Genomic DNA, 21,721 nt, shown 5'->3' with positions numbered 1-21,721 from the left:
TAAAACAATTAAAAATTTGACGTTTACTCTTTAAAACTTTATTATAACAAACTGATTCGATGTTCTGAGTTCACCAGCTTCCCCCTAAATGCATAAGAACATTTTATTTACCTGTATACAGGTAACAAGGCTGACCTTTTACTGAAAAGGTCGCTGTTATGAAACAGACCTTCATTTGGTCCAGGAACACCCTGATCCTGCATGGAACTGCCTCTTCCCACCGTCGTCGGCTCGTTCCTGAAAACCCAGAAGTAAAATTAGAACGTCTGATCTGTGCAATTTGTACTTTCAGCAAATATTTACTCCCCAACAGCAGATGAGCCGATTAGGAAGGGGAACTGGTTTCAGTTTCCTGAAATATAGAAATCCAATCAGTGGCACCTAGTGGGGATGGTCATCCACCAAACTGGATCAGCGGGTTTTTAAATTGTGTTCAGGAAAAGTTCATTCCTGTTATTTTCACTTCAGACACGTTTATTAAACAGTTCCGTCTGAATTTTCAGAACAATAATTTACTAAAATTCACAAAGGAGCTTAAAAATGGCAGAACTGCTGGATAGAATCAGTTATTTTCATAAAATCTCAAAGAAAGAATTCACTCACCTGAGGTGTGGAGCCACGAGACTGCTGGGAAAACAGGAAATCCAAGTTTCAGGCAGCTAAACAAACCATCTTCTAACGTTCTGCAACGAACTTGAGGGTTTGTGTTTACGTTCACCTGTGTCTCTATAACTTCCTCTTCACATAGTGAAGTTTACTGTTAGAAAAAGTTTATTTTCAGGATGAGTAAACGGACTCGTTTGTGGGAATAGTTACAGGAACCGTCCACTAGATGGAGCAGTTACACCTTTTATAGTGAGCTTAGATGTGGAAACACCTCATTTTAAACAATCTCACCTGAAAAAGTGTCTTCTTGGGGCTGAAAATGCTAAATTAAACATAGTAGGGGAAAGTCTGCAAGCTTTAAACCTGATGAAAATATTAAAAGATGATTCTGATGCTGATGGAAAAGGTGTTTCTCAGTGTCAAGGAGCCTGGCCTTGTGAGGCGATGTCTTGCGAGGCCAGGCGCCTTGCTTACGAGGACACTGTCCTTCCTTGGTCAAAGAAAATGGTTAAATGGAACAGACTTGCATCACGTGACCGCGGCTTCCATGCCGGTCACGTGACACATATAACGAGACTTTTACTTTTTAAATTGTGTATATGTTAATTAAATTAAAAATATAAGCGAGTTACTACCCGCTAGCCACCGAAGCTGCAACTACTAAGCAACTAACCAACCATAGATATGTAGCGACATGAATGGCCTCATTTTGTGACCCAAAGGTCACACTCCCCCAGCTGGGTCACGCTGTCCTGGCTGAACTTCTGTCCCACAGATTATCCATCACAGGAACAGTCTGCTAGAACCATCTTTAATCTGACTGCCTTTATCTGTCTGCTGTTCCTCCGCAAGATGAAGGACACTTCAAGATTTAAAATAATAATTTTTAATAAACAATTTTTACTGTTATTACAAGATTCATAATAATCATAAATAATCATCATGGTTCATCATAAATGTAATTACTGAAATGACATTATTCTTTGGATTAATAATGATTATTTCTGGTAATCAGTAATGTTTAACAGTGTGAAGAAGGTCATCTGCACGTGTACACACCATGCAGAACTGAATTCAGGGTAAAGGTAACCACCTCACAAGTCTTTGCTCCATAACCAAAGCTTTCTATCTCTGGGAGGGCGTGTTCTGAGGTTTTGTTATAACCAAAAAACTCCTCAGCTCAAGTCCAGTTCTTGAACCAATCAGATACTCTCCGGTTCAGGGCACAGCTGTGTCTGCAGCTCACCGCTCCCCCCAGGGGATGGGTCAAATCCGGAGAACAAATTTCATACACACCAGTGTGACAACTAATAGGACTTTAACTTTAACAGCTGCAGCTTACACATCTCATGGGGCTTAAAGGAGATGTACAGGTGGATGTCATCTGCATAAAGATGGTAGGAGATTACTTTGAAGGAGCTCAGGATGTGCTGCAGAGGAAGCAGATAGAGGAGGAAGAGCAGAGGCCCGAGCACAGAACCTTGTGGGACACCATGGGTAAGGGAGGTGGTGGAGGACCTAAACTTGGAGACGGCCACAGAAAAGGAGCGCTCAGAAAGATAAGAGGAGAAACCCTCCAGAGCAGATCCTGATAGGCCTACCCAGTCTCTCAGCCTCTCCAGTAGCAGGTGATGGTCAACAGTGTCAAAGGCTGCAGTCAGGTCCAGCAGGACCAGAACAGAACAGTTCCCTGCATCACTGTGAGTCAGAAGGTCATTAGAGACCCTAAGAAGAGCTGTTTCATTAGAATGAGCTCTATGAAAACCTGACTGGAAGCTATCATAGATGTTATGTTCATCAAGAGCAGCTGTGAGTTGTTTAGCCACAACCTTTTCCAAGATCTTGGAGATGAACTGAAGTTTAGAGATGGGTCTGAAGCTGCTTATGGAGAGAGGCGTCAAGACTCGGTTTTTTAAGAAGCGGGTGGATTACCACAAGCGCTCAATTTTTCTGCATTGTCGCTTCCGGCTGCGAATGCTGTCGCTAAACTAGAGAGTAGGGTTCACGGCAGGAACTGATCTGGTTCTGACAGGACAGATGTTGTCCAGAATGGAGAGGCAGTGCTCGTTAAACTGAGAAGTTAAGGAATCTGGGTCGTTATCAGAACAGGCTGGATCAAAAACATTAGAAAATGTACTATCTGTGCTCTCATTAAGAAAACGAGAACTAATGCTGAGCAGAAGGTGGGGGCGATGCAATGGTGATCATTTCAACCCAGGGTAAAAACAAGGTCTGTCCACACACACACACACAGAGAGAGAGAGAGAGAGAGAGAGAGAGAGAGACAAACACACTGGAGGCTCAGAGATGTTCAGAGAAGACGAGGAAACAGAGAAACATTCCAGATTTTCACCTGATCAGAGCAAAGAAAAAAAATTCTGCACATTTTTCGCTTATTTTCACAAAGACGAGAATTATAAAGAAAAAAAACTGGAAGGAAAACAAACACTACTCCGCTCTACCGAAGCTAAAGTGTTTGATCCAATAACTCCATAAAGATCAGGATTCAGGTGGTTGTAAAACCCAAAAGTGGCTCAGTCCAAATCACTACTACTGAGTTAGAACTTGATGTGTTGTTAGCTGGGATCCCTTCACACTCTGAGCATCGACTAGAAAAACACCTCATGGCTAAAATCACTGGATCTAAATGTGATGCACCTTTACTTCCTCTGGATGTTCTGATCCATTTACTGTTTCACATGAAGTTGCATCAAACCCAACAAAAGGTCAGACAAACATTCCTCATCACCACACCTGTGCTCACCACTGCAGCGCCACCTGCATGCATAAGTGAAATTTGCTCCAACACTAAACAGACTTTAACTTCAGCATTTTCCAGCCAGGGGCGCCTCCAGAAAATTTTGATAGGGGTGGCCAGATGGGGCCAAAGAAATTTTTGGGGTGGCACACCGAATAGGTCCTTGTGGTAACGCTGGGAGAATTTAGCCTGTGGCGATGTGTTGCATTGCGCCTTTATTCGTTTTTATTAAAATAACAGTACGTATAAATTTTACAAACAGAAACATTTCAGAAATACACATTTCAGTTGTTGAAAATGTTATCCATAATTAAATATAAAAATGCTTTTTTTTGGGTTAATTCACCTGTTGCTGTGTTAAAAAAATAACTATGGAGATAAACACTTTCTTTTAAATGGTGAGCAGCAGAAACATGTATTTTTTAAAATTCTGATTATTTCTTTACTCATTAATTGTAATATTTTTATTTTGTTTTACAATTATGTATTGAATAAACAAGATCAAATATATGTTTTGACTGAACATTAATATGATTTGTTAACACTGGCTCTTCCTGGGGGGGGGGGGCAATTTTCTAGGGGTGGCCATGGCCACCACTGGCCACCCCTTGGGGGCGCCCTTGTTTCCCACACGAACAGCACGTCTCATTTCACATCCCTGTCCCATAAAGCCTTATTCTTTTATAAAACACCCTGATTATGTAACTGTGGTTCTTTTTGTTGTGCTCTTTACAGCAGAAGATGCTTTTGGTTTGTCTCCTGCATTAAATCAGTTTTCTGCTTGACTTTAGATCATTTTAACTGGTCTGCTGCTGGGTAGAGGTGATTTAGTCCGTTTTACTAAAGCATTTACTGGACTAAACAAACCTACTAAAAACAATAAACAAAGCCCATAAATAAATAAATGGCTATGTGGGGATGAATGAGTAAAAGGCGTACGAGTTGAATGTCCCGAGTACATTTTTTCCCATTTCAAGCAAACAATAAAATTCAAGGTGATCACCGGAGTCATCTCGAGGCACTTTACAAAGTAAACAGTTGAACCAACCTATCAGTTCAGAGAGCTGCTATGTGATGCGTTCAATGACCAGAAGAAACGTCTTTTTTTTTACAGTGCACTGTGAAACTACAAAGCCCCGTGAATGACTTCATTTGTGGGAATTCTGCTGCGTTTTTCTGTTATTAGTGTACTAACGATGATTTTAAAGCAGCACGATCGCTGCTCATTTGCTTTTGCTTCTGTTCTGTTTCACAAGCAACTCTTCTATTTTCACTATGGCCGGTTGTTTTGGGCGATGCCTGCTGATGTCATTTCCTAGGAAGTTACGACCAATCAGAGTGAGTTAATCAAAAGTTCCAACCACTGACCCTACTGGGCCTTTCCGAGTACCCACCTCGGACCGGGGACTCAGTTGGTTCCTAGAAACAGCCCAATGAAGCGCATACCAGGACGTTCCGGTAGAGGAAACGCCTATTGGTGATCTTCTCAGTCCCTACACCTCCAGCAGGTCCCTGAGGTCCAGCGACCAAAGCCTACTGATTGTGCAGCACCAGGCTAAAGGTCAAAGGTGACAGATCATCTGCTGCTGTGGCCCCCAGACTCTGGAGCTCTCCCCCTGAGCCTGAGATCAGTGGACTCAGTGGTCTCCTTTAAGAAGCAACTGAAGACTCACCTGTTCAGGTTTTGGTGCGACCTGTGGTTTCCCTTCTCCTGGTGTTTGTGTGTATTTGTGAGTTCCTTGTGAAGAACCTCGTGATCTCTTCCTTGAAAGGTGCTAAACAAACTTTTACTTATCGGAGATCAAACAGCCCATCATGAGATCCTAAATCAGCAAACTTTCAGCAACGACAAGATCAAATCTGCACTTTCTGGATGATTTAATCAACTTTTCTCTGTTGGCAAAAACTAGAAGTCCATGTTGGCTTTGACTTTTAGAAAAAAAAAAGGTGTTGGGGTAGTTTAGCTATTTTCAGCTGCTTATCCGCTCCTCCATCAATAACAGGTCCCAAGGGAACGCTGGGCAGCTTTCCGGTGCCGTGTTGTGTGTTTGTTCTTGTCAATAAGCCCCAGCAGCTGATTAGATTCAGGTTTTTCTTTGTGGTTGAAGCCATTTTCAGGATTCGTGGTGCTTTATTGAGGAAACACAGACTTCATGTTGACTTTCTGTCTTCCCACCCACACACACACACACACACACACACACACACACACACACACACACACACACACACACACACACACACACACAGCTGCAATCATTCCCCATGCAGATCAATAAACCCGATAATAACTCCATCCTGCCACTTGGCAGTGATTAATGCACGGACAGACACGTGGTTTCACCTGAAAGGCCAGACCTCTGCCTGCATGAGAAAGACAAGAAAAGCCTTCAGTAAGTGTGTTCATGGTTTTTTGGGTGGGGAGGATTATCAAAAATGTCAGATTTATCAGTTCGCTAAAGTTCAATGATTAAAATATTAATTAGAAAAAAAAACTAAAATCTGAATACAATAAAAATTGTTCTTTTTCTATCATCAGGTGACATCAGTTGGTCATTGTTAGGATAAAGTCGTGATATTAATATTCTTATCAGGCTCAGATGTCTCTCACCCGTTTCATCACCAGCAGCTCAGAAGTCACAGATGTTGGTGGATTTTTAGGAAAAGGTCTGTGATCCCGACTCTGCTGCTCCCATCCTTTCATCGGCACAACGTTTGCTGAATCAAAGCGCATCACGTCGGTGAGTTTTCAGCTGTCTGCATCGGCCACAGCCCAGAGAAACTCTAACCTAGAAATAAATCGGGGGAGTTTCAGTGATCTGCTCAGACCTTCTGCGGTCTCCCTTTGGTTCTTTTATTGGTCAGCTGAAGATCACTAGGGACTAAAAAAAGTCCATTCTTGCCCATGAGATTCCTTCAAAAAGCTTCCAACAAAGTTATTTACCCATAAGTCATCCGTTTTGTTTTCATCTAGGGATAAAAACATATTGAAAGTTAAAGGAAATTTAAATGTCATCTAGATTATTCAGTAATCTAGGACTAAATCTTCATTTCAGCACCAAAACAACTCTATCTTTAAATTTAAAGATGCAATATGTAAGAATGAAGACTGACCCCAAAATTCCACTATCTCCGCTCCACTCCGTTCCGCTCCGCCCCTGCTTTCCGCTGCAGCTCGCTTCCAAACTCAAGTTATACTGTACCCGCTCTACAACGGCTTCGCTCCGGTGCGCAAACAGGCATGCGAGGGATTTTCGAGATCTTGCGATACAGTCCAAGCAATAAATGCGGAAGTTAGATCCAAACACCCGTTGTGTGGGAGAAGCATCGAAATGAACTGTTTAATCTGCCCATCATTTGTGTTGAGAGATCAGCAGTGTTTGGATCAACAAAAGGTGAGTACTTTGATAGTGGAAACTGTATTTATGGCTTATTTTTGTGCATTTAAAGTTCAACCGCCATTGATAGCTGTTAAAATTTGTTAAACCTGTGCATATGAAACAAAAACACTTTTTGTTTATCGATTTATTGTGAAATAATGGAAGTTGTGCTTGCTCCCTTTCCTGTTGGGCGGTTGTGATTTCTGTCCATTGACTGCGGAGGTGCTCCGGCGTCCAGCAAAAATAGAATCGATCCTATTTTTGCCAGATGGCAGGCGGCGCACTGCGCCGCACGGCCGCAGTAGTGGAACGGCTCTGATTGACTACAACGGGACCGTTTTTGCTGCGGAGTTCGTGCCAGAGCGGAGCGGAGATAGTGGAATTTTGGGGTGACACCTTGTGGTCAAATCATGTTACTGCAGTCTCTTGCTATAAACAAAAAATCTCTTTCTCACAGCCATTCCAAGAGTTTCACGGCTGTTGCCAGTTACAGATCAGACTCAGAAGATTCTAGATGATACCTATATTACCAAGTGGTGTTTCTATGGCTACAATGTGATTGCTTAGAAAATATTCTATTTAGTAACAGATAAACCTTATTATCTTTATCTTCGTGAATCTATAATTAATTCAACAGGTGAACTAGTAGTAGCACACGGGCCACTGTTAGCTTGTAATCGAGTTGTCATTCAAAAAGTAGCTTGAGCTGTTTTTTTAGAGCAGATAATTTTTCTAATTCACCATTAGCATTGTTAGCTCAACGTTAGCCTCTAGCCTGCTTCACCTGATATAAGAGTAAAACAAAAAGATGCCATGGCTAAAAGTTACGGGGGGTGCTAGTGAGCACACTAAGTATGTAGACGTGTTTAGCTTATGCTCCGACCTCAAACTTGATAAACTATGCTTCCACCACGTTATATTTACCTTACCAGCTCATATCCCGGGGCGACTCGCCTACCTAAAGCTGCTCATCGTGACCGTGAACATTGCTGAAGCCAAGCACCTCTAACAAAGCGCGGACCATGGAGGACTACATTAGCGCAGCTAACAGTGCTAATGCAAGCGGTGATGGAGACCGCAGCAAACACCCCCCGTCTCAAGAAGCTGACACGTATGAATTGTGCAAGGAGATCGGCAAGGACATGTTGGACAACATTTTGCATGGGATAAACCAACGTTTTGATGCTTTTGAAACAAAGTTTCAGACTCTTTTTGAAGCACAAGCTGACTTGCAACAACGCATGACTGGCCAGGAGCAGGCTACCAGCACCCTGGATGTATGGATTTGGGGAACTCGAAGCTAAGTATAAGGAGCTGGAAGAGCATGCTGGCCAACTCCAAAGCAAAATACTAGACCTGGAGGCTCGCTCCGGGAAGCACAATTTAAAGACTGTCGGCATAAAGGAAGGGTCAGAGGAGGGAAGCCCAACTGATTCTGTGTCCAGGCTGATCCCAGAGCTGCTGGGTAAGGAGCACTTCCCGTGCCCAGTGAAAGTTGACCGTGCGCATCGTTACCTGCAGCCCAAACCAGGGGTGAGCACAAAACCCCGCACCATTCTGGACAGGATCCATCATTTCCAGGTGAAGGAGTTGATTCTGGGCCGCAGCAGACAACAACCGATGGAGTAATGTAATGTATGCTGACCATGGGGGTGTTAACGGAGCAGTGATTCTATCACTTGATGTGCACAAAGCTTTCGATCAGGTTGAGTGGCCTTATATTTTTGAGTCATTGAGTCGATTCGGATTTGGTGAAACGTTTATATCTTGGGTAAAGCTGATATATGCCACCCTTCATGTTCTGTTCTGACTAATAGCGACAGGTCAGTCCCATTTCCTTTACAACGTTCGGTTCAACATGGTTGCCCTCTCTCTCCAGCTCTTTTTGCCATCGCCCTAGAGCCTCTAGCGGTAAAAATAAGACAGCACCCATGTGTCTGGCTCAGGGGTCTCCTAATTGGGGGGTGGGGGGTGGAAGCACTCAGTTTATACGCTGATGACATGGTAATGTACCTTTGGGATTCTGAGGAGTCAGTTCCTATCCTTGAAGTTATAAACTCATTTGGCAGTATATCTGGATGCACAATCAACTGGCCAAAAAGTGATTTTCTGCCTCTCTCTACAACGTATTCACCAGGTTTTCTTGAGAACATGCCATTCAAAATTGTTACTGAACACCTAAGTTATCTAGGTTTGACTATACCAAAATTAATATTTCAATTAAACTTTGCAGATTTTTTACTAAAAGATAAACAAAATATGTGCTGGAAACTATTACCCTTATCAATGATCGGCCGTATTAATTCTATCAAGATGATCTCTTTGCCCAGGCTTCTTTATATGTGTCAAAATCTCCCAAATTTTCTTATCTCTGCATTTTTAAAGAGCTAGACTCCATTATTGTTTCTTACATTTGGAAAAACAAGAGACCCAGAATTTCGAGAGCGCATTTGCAAAAGTCCAAACTGAGGGGAGGTCTTGGCATGCCAGTCTTCAGATATTACTACTGGGCTGCCAACGTCAGGATTCTGATGTTGCGGCAGCAGGTAAACAGAGATAATCTGACCTCAAGGGCCCCCTTGTGGCTTAAAATGAAAGCCATCCCTGTTAGCTCCTCCTTACCAGCAATGCTCTTTTCTAAATTTTATAAACCGAAAGCACTTGGGAGGAGTTGTTTTGTTTTGCAACACTCAGAATTTAAAATCAGGTTAGGAGCTTCTTAGCTTTGCCAGAAACTTCTGTACAGGCTATATGCTTTAACCATTCCTTTTTGACCCCGTGGTCAGACGAATGCTACAGAGACTGGAGAAGGAAGGGCTTAGTCTCGATAGAAAATTTTTATCTGGATGGAAAATCTGCTTTGTTTAATGAGCTGAAAAAAAAGTATAACCTATCCAATTCAAGTTTTTTTTCGTTACTTACAAGTTAGGCAATATATTCAATCAAAAATTAGGCATTTTGAACATCTCCCAGCAGAGCATGAGTTATTTAAAATTCTTATAGGCTCTCCTGACTCCAAACACTTAATTTCAAATATTGTCTGCATGTTTGAAGATCATTTTAATATAAGTACAAATAAGATGAGAAATGCCTGGGGAGAGGAGTTAGGTATGGAACTTCTTGAATCTGTGTGGGATGAGTGTTTGTCTAAAATTCATTCTTGTTCAGTAAACAGTAGACACCAGCTCATACAGTTTAAAATTGTCCATTGTTTACATTATTCTAAGGTCAGGTTGCATAAAATTTACCTCTCTGTCTCACCAATTTGTGACAGATGCAAAACTGTTGATGGTACACTATCTCATTCTTTCTGGTCCTGCTCTTTACTAGCAAATTTTTGGTGCAAAATATTTGACTGGTACTCTAAGGCCTATAAGACATCTCTTCGACCGGTCGTGCCATCTTTGGCATCTCAAACAGTCAAGGACCTCCTTGCATCTATGCTGAGACCTCTGGAACTGGAACTGCCGCCAAATGCTTAATTTTGAAAGAATGGAAGTCTTCTACTGCCCCAGCTTTCAAGGATGGATCACCAATATGCTGTCCTTAATACAAATGGACAGACTCAGATCCCTAAGAAAGTGTTCAATGAGAAAGTTTGCCAACGCTTGGAATCCATTCCTCGCATATTTAGAAGAGACTAAATCACTGTAGTCTGGTGTATTCGTTCCTGCATCAATGACTTTTCCCTATGTCACTGCCCAGCAGCTTATTATTTGACTGGTAATATCCAGGTGTCTGAGCCACCGTTTGTTTGCTTGTTCACAGTTTTTTTTTGTATGTTATAAAGAAAATCCTAAGTAAAAAAAAAAAGATGCCGTGGCTTCTTGGGGTGAAAGAAATAATTTCTGGGTCGCTCCTGTTTACTGGCTTTAGTTCTTTAAACAGCTTTGGAGCTTTTTGCCTGATGCTGTCAGACTACAACGATCGGTAACCTGCAGCGTTAGCTCAGTGCAGCCTTTGCAACATCAGAGTGTAAACAAAACTACGTCCCTCCTTCCTTTCTTTTTTAAAAAGAGATAAACTGACAACCCCTCCAGCTGTCTGAGAGTGAAATCTGTTTCAGTATAACTTTCCTTCCAACACAATTGAGATTGTTTTGTAATTATTTCACAGTGACATGTTGCCCCTTTAAAGGACAAGGCTAATATGCACCAGCTGATCTGAACTCAGTCTGGAGCCTAAACCTAAAAAAAACTCAACTTGTGGAAACTAATAAGATTTTTTTACACCTAAACTTAAAAAAAAAACCACAATGTCTTCATTTTACTTGATAATAAAGCACGTGCACCGAGCTCAGAGACAAGTCTGAGACAGCAGCTGCGTAAACGTGGAAAGCGACAGAGATGGGCCGAGACATTTGGACTGCTGTAATGAGGCGGCTTCTTTGGGCTGCCCAGGCAGATGACACGCTGCCTGGTGGAGTAGCTGATCGTAAGGAGGCTGAAGGTTCAAATCCTGGCTGCAGCCTCTCTGAATGAAGTTGGCATGTTCTCCCCATGCATGTGTGGGTTTCCTCCCTTACACCAAAAACATGCAGGTCAGGTTAACTGGAGACTAACACGCACAAACGTATGAGTGAGTGACTACTTGTCCTGTTCGTCTGTCCCTACGATGGACTAGAGACCTGTCTCAGATGTCCTCCACCTTTTGTCCAGTAACCGCTGGAGTTAGACGCCAACTCCCTGAGACTCTAGTGAGGAAAAGCGGTTCAGAACACAGGTGAGTGTAATGATCCATAGGGAGGAGCTCGTCTCGGAGGAGCCGAGGCAAGTCATGGTCTGACCAGGATGAGGCCTAGCTGAGGTCATCCTGTAACGTCAGTGTTTCGCTCCATGTTTTTATTTGATTTTGGAGGACCGTGATGAGAGCTTCTGTTTCTCTGCCCTCGTATCTCTGGATCAGCTCCGCGTTAGCAAACACAGGAGCAGCTTTCCAGCGGTTGATATTCACCATGCATGGAGGCCCAGATTCCTTAGCGGAGAATCGATACGAGCATGTTTGAATTATTAAACAGGGACAAGACCCGCCAGCTGACTGGTTGTTTACATCGCTCCGTGAGCACATGGCCTCGTGGTGCCGTCGCCTCCGTCAGCTCTGAGGAGCAACGGAAAACCGATGCTGGTGACAAATTCCAAGAAGAGCGGGATTTCCACAGACTGGGACAAACCACATCCCTACGACACGTAACGTTAAAAAACACTCGACACAAAACAAGACAGTTGATTAAATCTAAATTTATCAGATTACACTTCATCACAGGAAATCATTTACTTTTCTCATTAAAATGAACTTACAGGAAAATAAAAGCCTAAAGCAGTGATTCAGTTTGTCTCTGTTACATCAAAATAATCTGAAATAATCTCTGGTTAAAAAAAGTCTGCAGCTTTGAGTTTCCTTCATTCTTCATTATTGCAGAAATGACGTCGACCGGCTTTAATAAAACAAATTCATAAAAATATAAAGTTTCATAAATCTAACTCTGGATCCTAACTACAATCTACGGCTGAATAAAAAAACTACATCCTGCTCCTTCATTTGTTACATCAGCAAAACTTCATCCGGTTGTTTCCGGTTCTCTGAGGAGATGAATTATTGCTTTCGTTAAAGGAAAATCGGGTTTGTTTGCTAAATTGAGTCGACAGGAACTTCAGTTCAGACAGCAAAGAAACAACAAGACAGAAGTTTTTGGTTGTTTTACATGAAAAGTGTAAAAAAACAAAATTAAATCCACCTTAATAAGACATTTGGTCACGTGTGAAGATCTTTAAACTGAACAAGTCTGTTTCAATCACTCTAAAGTTTTATTTAAGAGGACAGTTTAGTGTTTTTAATCAGAAACATGAAAGCTCTTTAACACCGCCTCTGTTGTCTGGAAGGGAGACTCGTTTTTGTTTCCCTAATTTGATGTTAAAGTAAAAATGTTGAGAATGAAATCAAAATGCCAATAAAGTCAAAATAAGGATGAATGTGACTTAAAAAGGTCTTTCACTGAGAAAACGTCTTAAAGAGCAAGTCACCCCCAAATCAACTTTTTTTCTGATAAACTATATAAACGCGTGTGTAATCGTGCTGCAGACACGTGTAGTCAATAGTTTTGCACTTTAGTGGATTTTAGTTAAAATTTAAAATTTCTGCCTAAAACTGTCAGTGTTGTGCCGTTGTCAGGTAAAAACTCTGCACTGCATTTGAATTTAAATCTGGTATCGCTATTGACTAAGAGGTACCCTAGAGCGTTAGCTGGTACCATATGATGTCACAATGCCATTGTGAGCCTGTGTGTGTGTATTTGTTAGCGGCTCGGCCCTCTCGGTCTGCTAGGCAACAGCATTTGTTGCATTTTTCAAACAGGAAGTGGGAGTGGAGTAATACTCTTGCTCTTTAAGTGATTGTTTCTGATTCTAATGGGCCACTCTGAGTTTAACATCTAGGCTAAACATGAAAATAGTCTCCTACACCTATCTCCTGCATCAGCTTCTGATAGAAAACAGACAGTGAAACTCTAGAATTAGAAAATCCTGACAGATCTACGTCACACATTACGTTAACTTTCATGGACTCACGACTGGGAAGGCTGTTGTTGGTTTAGTGTCCAGGAAACAACAGAGAATGTCCCAGCTAGAAGCTAACCATTAGCATTAGCAGCTCCACCTCACAACAGAACTCCTCCAGGCTTGCGGTATTTGTGGAGATAAAACATCAACGTTGCAGAGCAAACAGAGTCAGTGGTAGAGTCGTGTTGCTGTTAGCCAATCAGAGGAGAGATGTCCAGATATCAGGAAGTGAGACTAAATCTTGCTGTCTGAAGCTAGTTAGCTGGATTCTCCGCTCTGAAACATGCGGAGCTTTTTCCCCCAGAGTGCGACTCCAACTAAACTGCTGCAAATGTAATAAAAATACAAAAATGAGCACATCTTTAAAAAAAAAACAAGATTAAAAGAGGGAATCAAAGTAAAGCAGCACTTTCCTAAAATACCCATAATGCCTTTCAGCATCTGCAGTTAAATAAAAGCTGTTAATAACAACATGAATTCCCTTTGATATTATAAATAATAAAATAAATTCTGGTTTTTGATGTTTTGAGAATATTTTCAGCTGGATGTGAATGTCTGAAGCTTTTATTGTGAAGGGTTGAAGGAAGCTAGTGCTGCAGGAGGAGAGGCTTCATGTTATTTTATTATTCACTCAGTAAATATGAATCAGAACTCAGTTGTGGTGAGAATTAAAACCAGAAAACAGATTAAAATTTGAATTTAGACTTTTTTCTCAACATTTTGACTTCGTTTTTAAATCTAAGAAACGCAGAAAATAACATTTATCATAGTGTCTCTTGTTTTTGCAAGTGAGCTGGTATCAGTTTATAATCTTTGACTTGATTTGTAGATTAAATTTACTTTATTGATCTTCATCAGGAGCTGGAAAGTTGCAGAACTCGTGTTTGTGTCAGAAAACTGCAGCCAGAGAAAAATTTGTTAGGAGGATGCAGCTGAACGTCCCCGACAGGGTCAGGTTTCACAGCATCCTTCTGACATGTTGTGTAAAATCCCAGTTGTTTCTTAGTGGGAGGATCTAACTGGTGGAACATCTGCAGCTTAATGTGTTTTGTGATTAATGCTCCTAAAAAGACCCACAGTGGGGACGGGCCATTCATCAGACCACGGACACAAAGATCCCTTATTCGTGCAGACCTACTCCACATTCCTCTCATTCTCAGCTGCTTCTGTCTGGAAACTTTCAGACATTTTAGCAGAACACAGAGATTCTTTGTTAAAACCCTACTTTTACTTCCAAAAGCCTAAAAATAACCCTTCCTAATCTGGACGCACAGATCTGAACAATACTGATAAGAACACTGCTTTATGCTTTGCTGTTCTTGATTGAGCCGGGGTTACCGTGGCAACCAGATACTCCTGCTCAGATACGCAGCTATCAGATAGGTTTATTAACTTGTCCTTTCATGTAGGTTCACCTTTGACCTGTTGACTCACCTCCGCTGGTCTAAAGAAACAAAACAAAGTAGAAACGTCTCGACTTTGGTTTCCACCTTTCAAATAAAAACGTGTAAAATACAACTTGTCTGGGTGAGATGCTAATTTACATCTTTGGTCTGTCAGTTAAAAATCTGCTTGAATAAAACGCTCTCATCTCTTTCTGTTCAAATCAACTTCCTGTCTTCCTAATGAGGCCGCATCCTCACATCTGCCTGTCCCGACTGCGTGGCGTTTCGGAGAGGAACAGGAAGTCGTGTCAGGTCAGCTGTTTACTTTTCACAGTCTGTTGCGCAAATGACTCAGGTGCTCAGTGCAGAAAACAGCAGATTCTTAGCTTTAAACACATGATTAGAAGTAAAACAAGATAGTTTTGTTCACATTTACAAAAGAGATGAATTCCTTTTTTGGTTCTTTTTTAAACACAGATAAGGTTTTTTCTTTACCTTGCTAAAGATATGAAGAGGACATCAATTCCATGACTGGATGTGTCACTGACTATATAAACTTCTGTGTGAACAACATCATACCCACCAGAACAGTGAGATGCTTCGCTAATAATAAACCCTGGATCACCAGTGAACTGAAGAATCTGCTAAATGAGAAAAAAAGAGCCTTCAAGGAGGGAGACAGGGAATTATTGAGGAGTATAAAGAAACAACTGAAGATCAAGATCAGAGATGGCAAGGAGGCGTACAGGAAGAAGCTGGAGAACAAACTACAGAGGAACAATATCAGAGATGTCTGGTCAGGGATGAAGAAGATCACAGGCTTCAAGCAGAGGAAGGATTGCACAGATGGCAGCCTGGACACAGCCATTGAAATGAACAAGTTCTTCAATAGGTTCAGTTCAGGTACAAACCCAGCATCCTCCTCGCCTGTCCCCAGCCAATCAGACATCCCATCCTCCTCTGATCCAACATTTTCCTGTCACACGCCAGCTCTTTTGTCCTCTAACGCAGTCATGGACTTTTCTGGTTCTAGAAATCTGTCTTCAACCAAGTCAGGAAATGCTGCTGCCCCATTTACCTCCCCCTCCCACCTATCTGTCTCTAGAAGTCAGGTGAAGAGGCAGCTGGAGAGACTGAACAGGAACAAGGCTGCAGGTCCAGATGGTGTCAGCCGCGCCACCATCAGCATCAGCCTGAGGAAGTCTGCAGCCGCAGGCGAAACGTAGCGAAAAAACAGGTAACGAAACCTTTTCTGTGTTTTAAAAAAGAACGATAGCATGGAATTAGAAACAAGACACAGCAAGAACACACCTAAGATCTTGTAACTCAGTTAGTAACTGAGTTACTTTTTTGACAAAGTAATCAGTAACTAAAGAAAAAACCTTATCTGTGTTTAAAAAATAACCAAAAATGGAATTTGAAGACAAACACAGCAAGAACGTACAAAAGATGTTTAGAGATGAATTCCTGTTCGAAAAAGTGATTCTAGAAACAAAAATAGGTACAAATTTCATTTAAAATGGAGCAATTTTTTAAAAGTAATTAGAAAATGTTTTTTTTTCTAAAAACTGGAACAAAAATCTAACTTTTGCATTAAAAAAGCCACTTTCAAAATAAGAGCTCAGCTAAACTGACTGTAACCTTCCTGAACTTTCCGTGATCCGATATACTAGTTTAAGTCCAAATCTCACTTACTTCCCCCTTTCCTTTAAGTTTTCCAGACAGGAGAAACTTCCCAAAACCATCGAGTCACCGCAGCAGCGCTGAAGTTGTTTTAACCGACATTTAATAATAAAACCCCTTTAAAAACGCCTCGAAGCGATTTATGGTTAAACACGTTTTTGACCCATTTGAAGGATCTGATTGTGGTTTTACATTCGTCATTCATCATGCTGGATGTCTTTGCTTTACTGAAGCATAAAAACTTTTAAAAGCTAAAGAAAAATATACAAAAAATACGCCTTTTTTTTAAACATATATTTAGATTTTTGTGTTAAATGTTTAACCTAAATAAAGCCTCCTGTTTGTTGTTATCTACGGTTTAAATCCAGCGGCTTCAGGTCAGCCCAGCTGAAGCCCGGGTCCCTAAAAGAACCGGTTCCCTGAAGCGGGTCAGTGTTCAAAGGCGTTCCAGCTACTCAAACGACAGCAGGTCCGGGTGAGGCTCTAGGTCTTCGGACTCCTTGCTGCAGGGGGCGCCGTTCCCCAGCAGCACCTCCTCTCCCAGGCTGATACGACAGGCGGTTTTCCCTGAGCGGGGGGTGGAGGCCAGCCGGGAGTCCGACGAGGACATCTTCTGCCAGATGGACTCCAGCGGAGGATCCTTGTTAATGAGGTCTGGAACAGAAAGCTGGAGCTGATGCTCCTCCACTCCTCCTTCGTTACTCCCCTTCTCCAACTCATCCTCCTCTTCTCCCGTCACTCCTCCTAACTTTTCTACCTCTGAAACTTTGTCATCAGCGTGATCAAACAATGGTTGGACCTCCGACAATATCTCTTCTTCTTTGTCTCTAAGCGGCCGATCCTCATCGCTCTTCGTCTCCTCTGGCGGCGTCTTCTCCGGCGAGGACAGGAAGGAGGGGGAGTCTGTCGCGTCTGGGGAAGAGACCACGGGATCGGAGGAGATCATCATGTCCTCGGTCGTCTTCAGAGCTCGAGGGAGGCGCTTCTTCCCGGTCGGTGGCGGCGGTTCGAGCCGAGGGAAGGAGTCGAAGGAGGTGATGTGACTAGAGAGGAGGAGAAAATCAAATAGTGACGCTGGAACACAGAGATGAAACAAACAAACAAACAAACAAAATCAGGAGATCAGAGTTTTCTCCAAGCCCAGCTGGTGGTGGTGGTGGGGTTCTCCTCCGAGGGGCGTCTGGAGACTTTTACAGAAGAAAACAGAGAGTCTGGGTGGATGCTCAGGAAAAAGCAGGAAAAAGGGATAAAATCCTGTTTTAGTTTCATCTTCCTCTCTGCTAAAATCCGCCATATTTTCCAGAGTAACCTGCTTCCTGTCAGGGAATCACAAAGCTACTTCACATTAGTAAACGTTCTCCAGCTGATGACTCCGAACCGGTTTTAGGTGCTAACGAGAACCTGCTGAGGGTTATTTTCTGCAGCAGCGAGGAAGAAAACACAAAAACAGTCTGAGAGTTTTATGAGTTTTCCTGCTTCCAGGAGCGATCTGAGCAGGAATTTTTCTATTACAATAAAAAAAAAAGGTTTTCATTTCTAAGCCTCAGAGAGGTGCTGCGTGACCTCTGCACTCCTCGGCTCATCTCGACTTCATCATCGACAGCGGAGTCGATCGGCAGTCTCGTCAAAGACTCCCAGCTCTGGACGTCAGAGGTCCTGCAGAATCCCGAGATCAAAAGAGACGTCTTCCTGGTTCTGTTCTGTGCAAGGAGGAAAATCTTATCCAAGCTGAATAAACGACTCCGGAATAAAGTCACCGCGAGATTCCTCAACGATAAAAAAGTCTCATTTAACGTAATGTGGACGTTTGGACATTATTCCCTCCAACTCAGGGGATGGATGTGTTCCCTCCAGGAATACTGTCAACGGAAAAAGGAAATCGAGAAGGTTTCAGCAGATTTTGGTAAAAGCCAACATTACCCAACTAACCCCGGTTTCACACTGCAAGCATCAGCAGAACAGAACAGCAGCGGAGCGGCTCACTCGCGAACTTCAAAGCGATCCTTTCACACCGGGAGAGTCTTGGCCGCGGCATGGCTTCCTCGCTGCGCCTCGCTGTACTCGCGAGATTCTAACATCCCTCAAGACTTCCGACACCTTCCTCATCGAGAGATCACAACCCGTGAGGAATCACACCGTTGCACTTCTCGAAAGAAACTGGCGGTAAACAAAGCCGTTCGGTCACACGTGCTGACGTAAGTTATATATAACATTGCAACGTTATATTTTATTTTGAAAATAACCGGGGATTTTACACTGAAACCGTGTGTGGTTTCCTGTCTCGCGCTATGTGAACTGCAGAAACTGACGTGTCCCAGAAGCGGCTCGCGGAAAAATAGAACTCGATCCCATCTTTAGCAGCATGGCGCGGCATGCCGCTTCTGGGACGCGCGCCACACTCCATAGACTATAATTGGATTCTATTTGAAGCGGTGCCGCTTCGCTGCCGTTCCGTTCCGCTGATGCTTGAAGTGTGAAACCGGGGTAACAGTGGGATCATCACATCAGCTATTCATTTCCAGGCCAGATGTGTAAATCCAAGTCTGACCCGAGGACTCCTCCTAGTGGGACACCTTCTATGGAAAGCATTGGAATCAAATACCCAGACCACCTCAATAGGCTTCTTTTGATGAGGAGGAGCAGCAGCTCCCTGCTTTGAGCTCTATATCCATCCCAGTTGTTCTACTCTCACTTTAGAACATGGTAACGGAACTTCACCTGATGGAAACCCACAGGCGCAGTAGGAGATGTTTCTTTGGAACCTCTTTTGTCACATTGCTTGAAATGCTCTTTAGATACAGATGGCAACAAAAAAATTAAACGTTTAGTCAAAAAAAAGGAATAATTCTAATTTCCTCTAAAACTATCTTGGAAAAACATCATCCGATTTTTGTGAATGTTCCATTTTTAATGATTGGATCCTGATTCATCAATGAAACCCACAAATCTTGGCTTGGAGCAGCTGAACAGGAAGCAAAGCCAGAGCCAGGCTGCCTATATTAGCTCGCATACTAAACTGTTATGTGGTTACGGCAGAAAAGTGCCAACAACAGTTCAGAAAATTAAGATAATGCTGCGATTTTACGGTTGTTTGACAGCATTTTTTGACTCCAGAATTCTCCTGTGGTCTGGGGGCATGGCTTAGTCTTAGGAGGCGGGGCCTGAATTAAGGAGGCTGGACCTTTTAATTATTCTTTTACAAAATGTAGCTTGTTTAAGCAGCTTTTTCCAGGAACTCCTACCGTAGCTTTAATGGTGCAGATGATCCCCAAACTAAACACTCTGAGCTGGCTGGCTCTTTCCATAAGTGTGTTTGTGTGTGTGTGTGTGTGTGTGTGCGTGCGTGCGTGCGCGCACCAACCTGCTAGACGACGTCTGGCTGAGTTGGTCCATGCAGCTCCAAACAGCACCAACGTTCTTGTTGACCTCTGTGACCCCAATGTCCCCGAGGTGGCTGGACTCCTTCCTTCTCAGCAGGTCATTGACCTGTGAGGAACAAACAAATAAAAAGAGGGAAAGCAGAAAGAAACGCCCGAGTTAGGACAACCGGCCCGTGGACCAGGAGCTCCAGATCAGCTGATGTTGCACGTACCTTTGCCCCAACTGCCTTTCCCAGGTTAATAGCATTCTTTAGCCTCTGCTGTCCTCCGGAGGACGGAGATTCGACGATGCCTGACGCGGTCGATGCTGCAGAGCGTCGGGCAGAGGACTGACTTGCTCTGAAGGTTTGAGGACTTTGCTGCTGAGCAACGGAGTTCTCAAACAAGCTCTGATCAACTGCACAGAAGAAAAGGACAGAAAACAGGTGTAAGATCTGGATCTGAACAGGAACATGATGCAACCTGCAAAGCTGCAGAACATTAGCGACAAAGATGTTTTTATTCTAAATTTAGAAAACAAATCCAGACTGAGGGGGTGAAGACCTGCATCCGCGCTTTAATCATACATCTCCATATTAAAACTGTACACAGTGCATCAAGGATCACAACAAAACATGCAGCGTCACGTGCACACACAGACGCTAAAAACGTAAAAGCACCAAAACAGGAAGCAGGAGCAGAAAACAAAAGGGGAGCTCAGATAAAATCACTTCAGATCTTACCTCTGGGAGAGAATGATCTCTCGGAAGCGTTTAATGAAACAAAGAAAAGGTCAGAAACAAATGTGGCAGCAGGCGGACACGACCAGAGAGGCTGAGGCTGCAGGTCCGAGCGTCTCCGAATATCACCAAGACTAACCCTAACTAACCCATCAAACCCCGTTAGTCAAAGACTCGATGGGAAGCAAACGAGTTTCATTTAAAACACGACGGACCAAACAGGAAGGGACCGGGTTAAAGGTTGAGAGCTGCGTCAGCACGGGGAGGAGGGTTAGCTGCGCTAAAATACCAGGATGTCTGCTGAAACTCGCCCATCTCAGCGCTCGCATCAACAAACGGATGAATGTGGAGAGACGGCAGCGGAATGGAAACTAGTCAGTCAGAAAAATAAACAAACAAACAAACAAACAACTCTCTCCCATCCCAAAGCGATTTTTCCGAAGCGTTCAGAAAAACTCCAGAGGGGCGGAGACTCGTGGCTGATCTTCCAACGCTCAGATGTGATTTTCAAACAGTCACCAGTCATTTGGAGAAACCTTGTGAACTTTGACCCCTGTGGCCTCCTGGCTAAAATCTGGATGAAAAAAATACCTTCAGCTCCGAAAACTTTTACTTTTTTTGTTTTATTTATTTGGCTCCAAACTGCTCAACTTTCACACTGAAGTGAAAAAGAAAAAAAAAACATTATTTTTCCCTTTTTCTCATTTGGGGAAAAGAGTTTTACAATAAAAAGTAAAAATATAAATAAACAACAACAAAAGTGTCTACAGTTTTGTTAAAACATCTTCATATTTGTGAAACTTTTTTAGTTTAATAATTTTTTTGTTAAGTGGAAAACTTTAAAAATATAAATGTGGGGTTTCAGTTATAACTGAATAATGAAGTGATAATGAACTGAGATGAAGGTCGGAAACTTCCAGTTCAGTAAAATTCTTCTGTTTTAATGCAGAAAAAATAAAAAATAAATGCAAGACAGATCAAAGTTTTCCTTTAATTCTGTATAAAGTCGACTCTTTTATGGAGACCTGATGCTAACAACAGCAGGAGGCCGCTGCCAAGCTGCTGCAGAAATGAAATGTTCAGCATTTTCTCAGCCTGATCATTTGAATCGAGCGTCGCCTGCAGATCTGAGTCATGTGTGATCGACTGAATCAACGGTTTCAAACACTTAAGCTGACCATCTCCTAACGGGACTCATGATTAAGATTATCTGACCAAATTAGTGATTCTGCGATCCTGTGAGGGTCTGACAGATT

General features: G+C 42.6%; 1 protein-coding gene across 1 annotated transcript; it reads right to left on the bottom strand.

Moving 5' to 3' along the window:
- Positions 1-11,965: 11,965 nt before the first annotated feature.
- On the bottom strand, positions 11,966-20,631 carry LOC139061621 (uncharacterized protein C1orf226 homolog; the record flags this gene model as incomplete). The annotated part of the gene is made up of 4 exons (XM_070554340.1): positions 11,966-17,409; positions 19,728-19,852; positions 19,959-20,143; positions 20,469-20,631. Coding segments are annotated over 4 exons (1,065 nt in total), but the record flags the coding sequence as incomplete, so codon positions are not given.
- Positions 20,632-21,721: the final 1,090 nt, after the last annotated feature.

This window comes from Nothobranchius furzeri, chromosome 8 (assembly GCF_043380555.1).
Source record: "Nothobranchius furzeri strain GRZ-AD chromosome 8, NfurGRZ-RIMD1, whole genome shotgun sequence".
NCBI lineage: Eukaryota > Metazoa > Chordata > Actinopteri > Cyprinodontiformes > Nothobranchiidae > Nothobranchius > Nothobranchius furzeri.
Note: the sequence above shows the minus strand (reverse complement) of the source record. Positions and strands in the feature narration are given on the sequence as shown.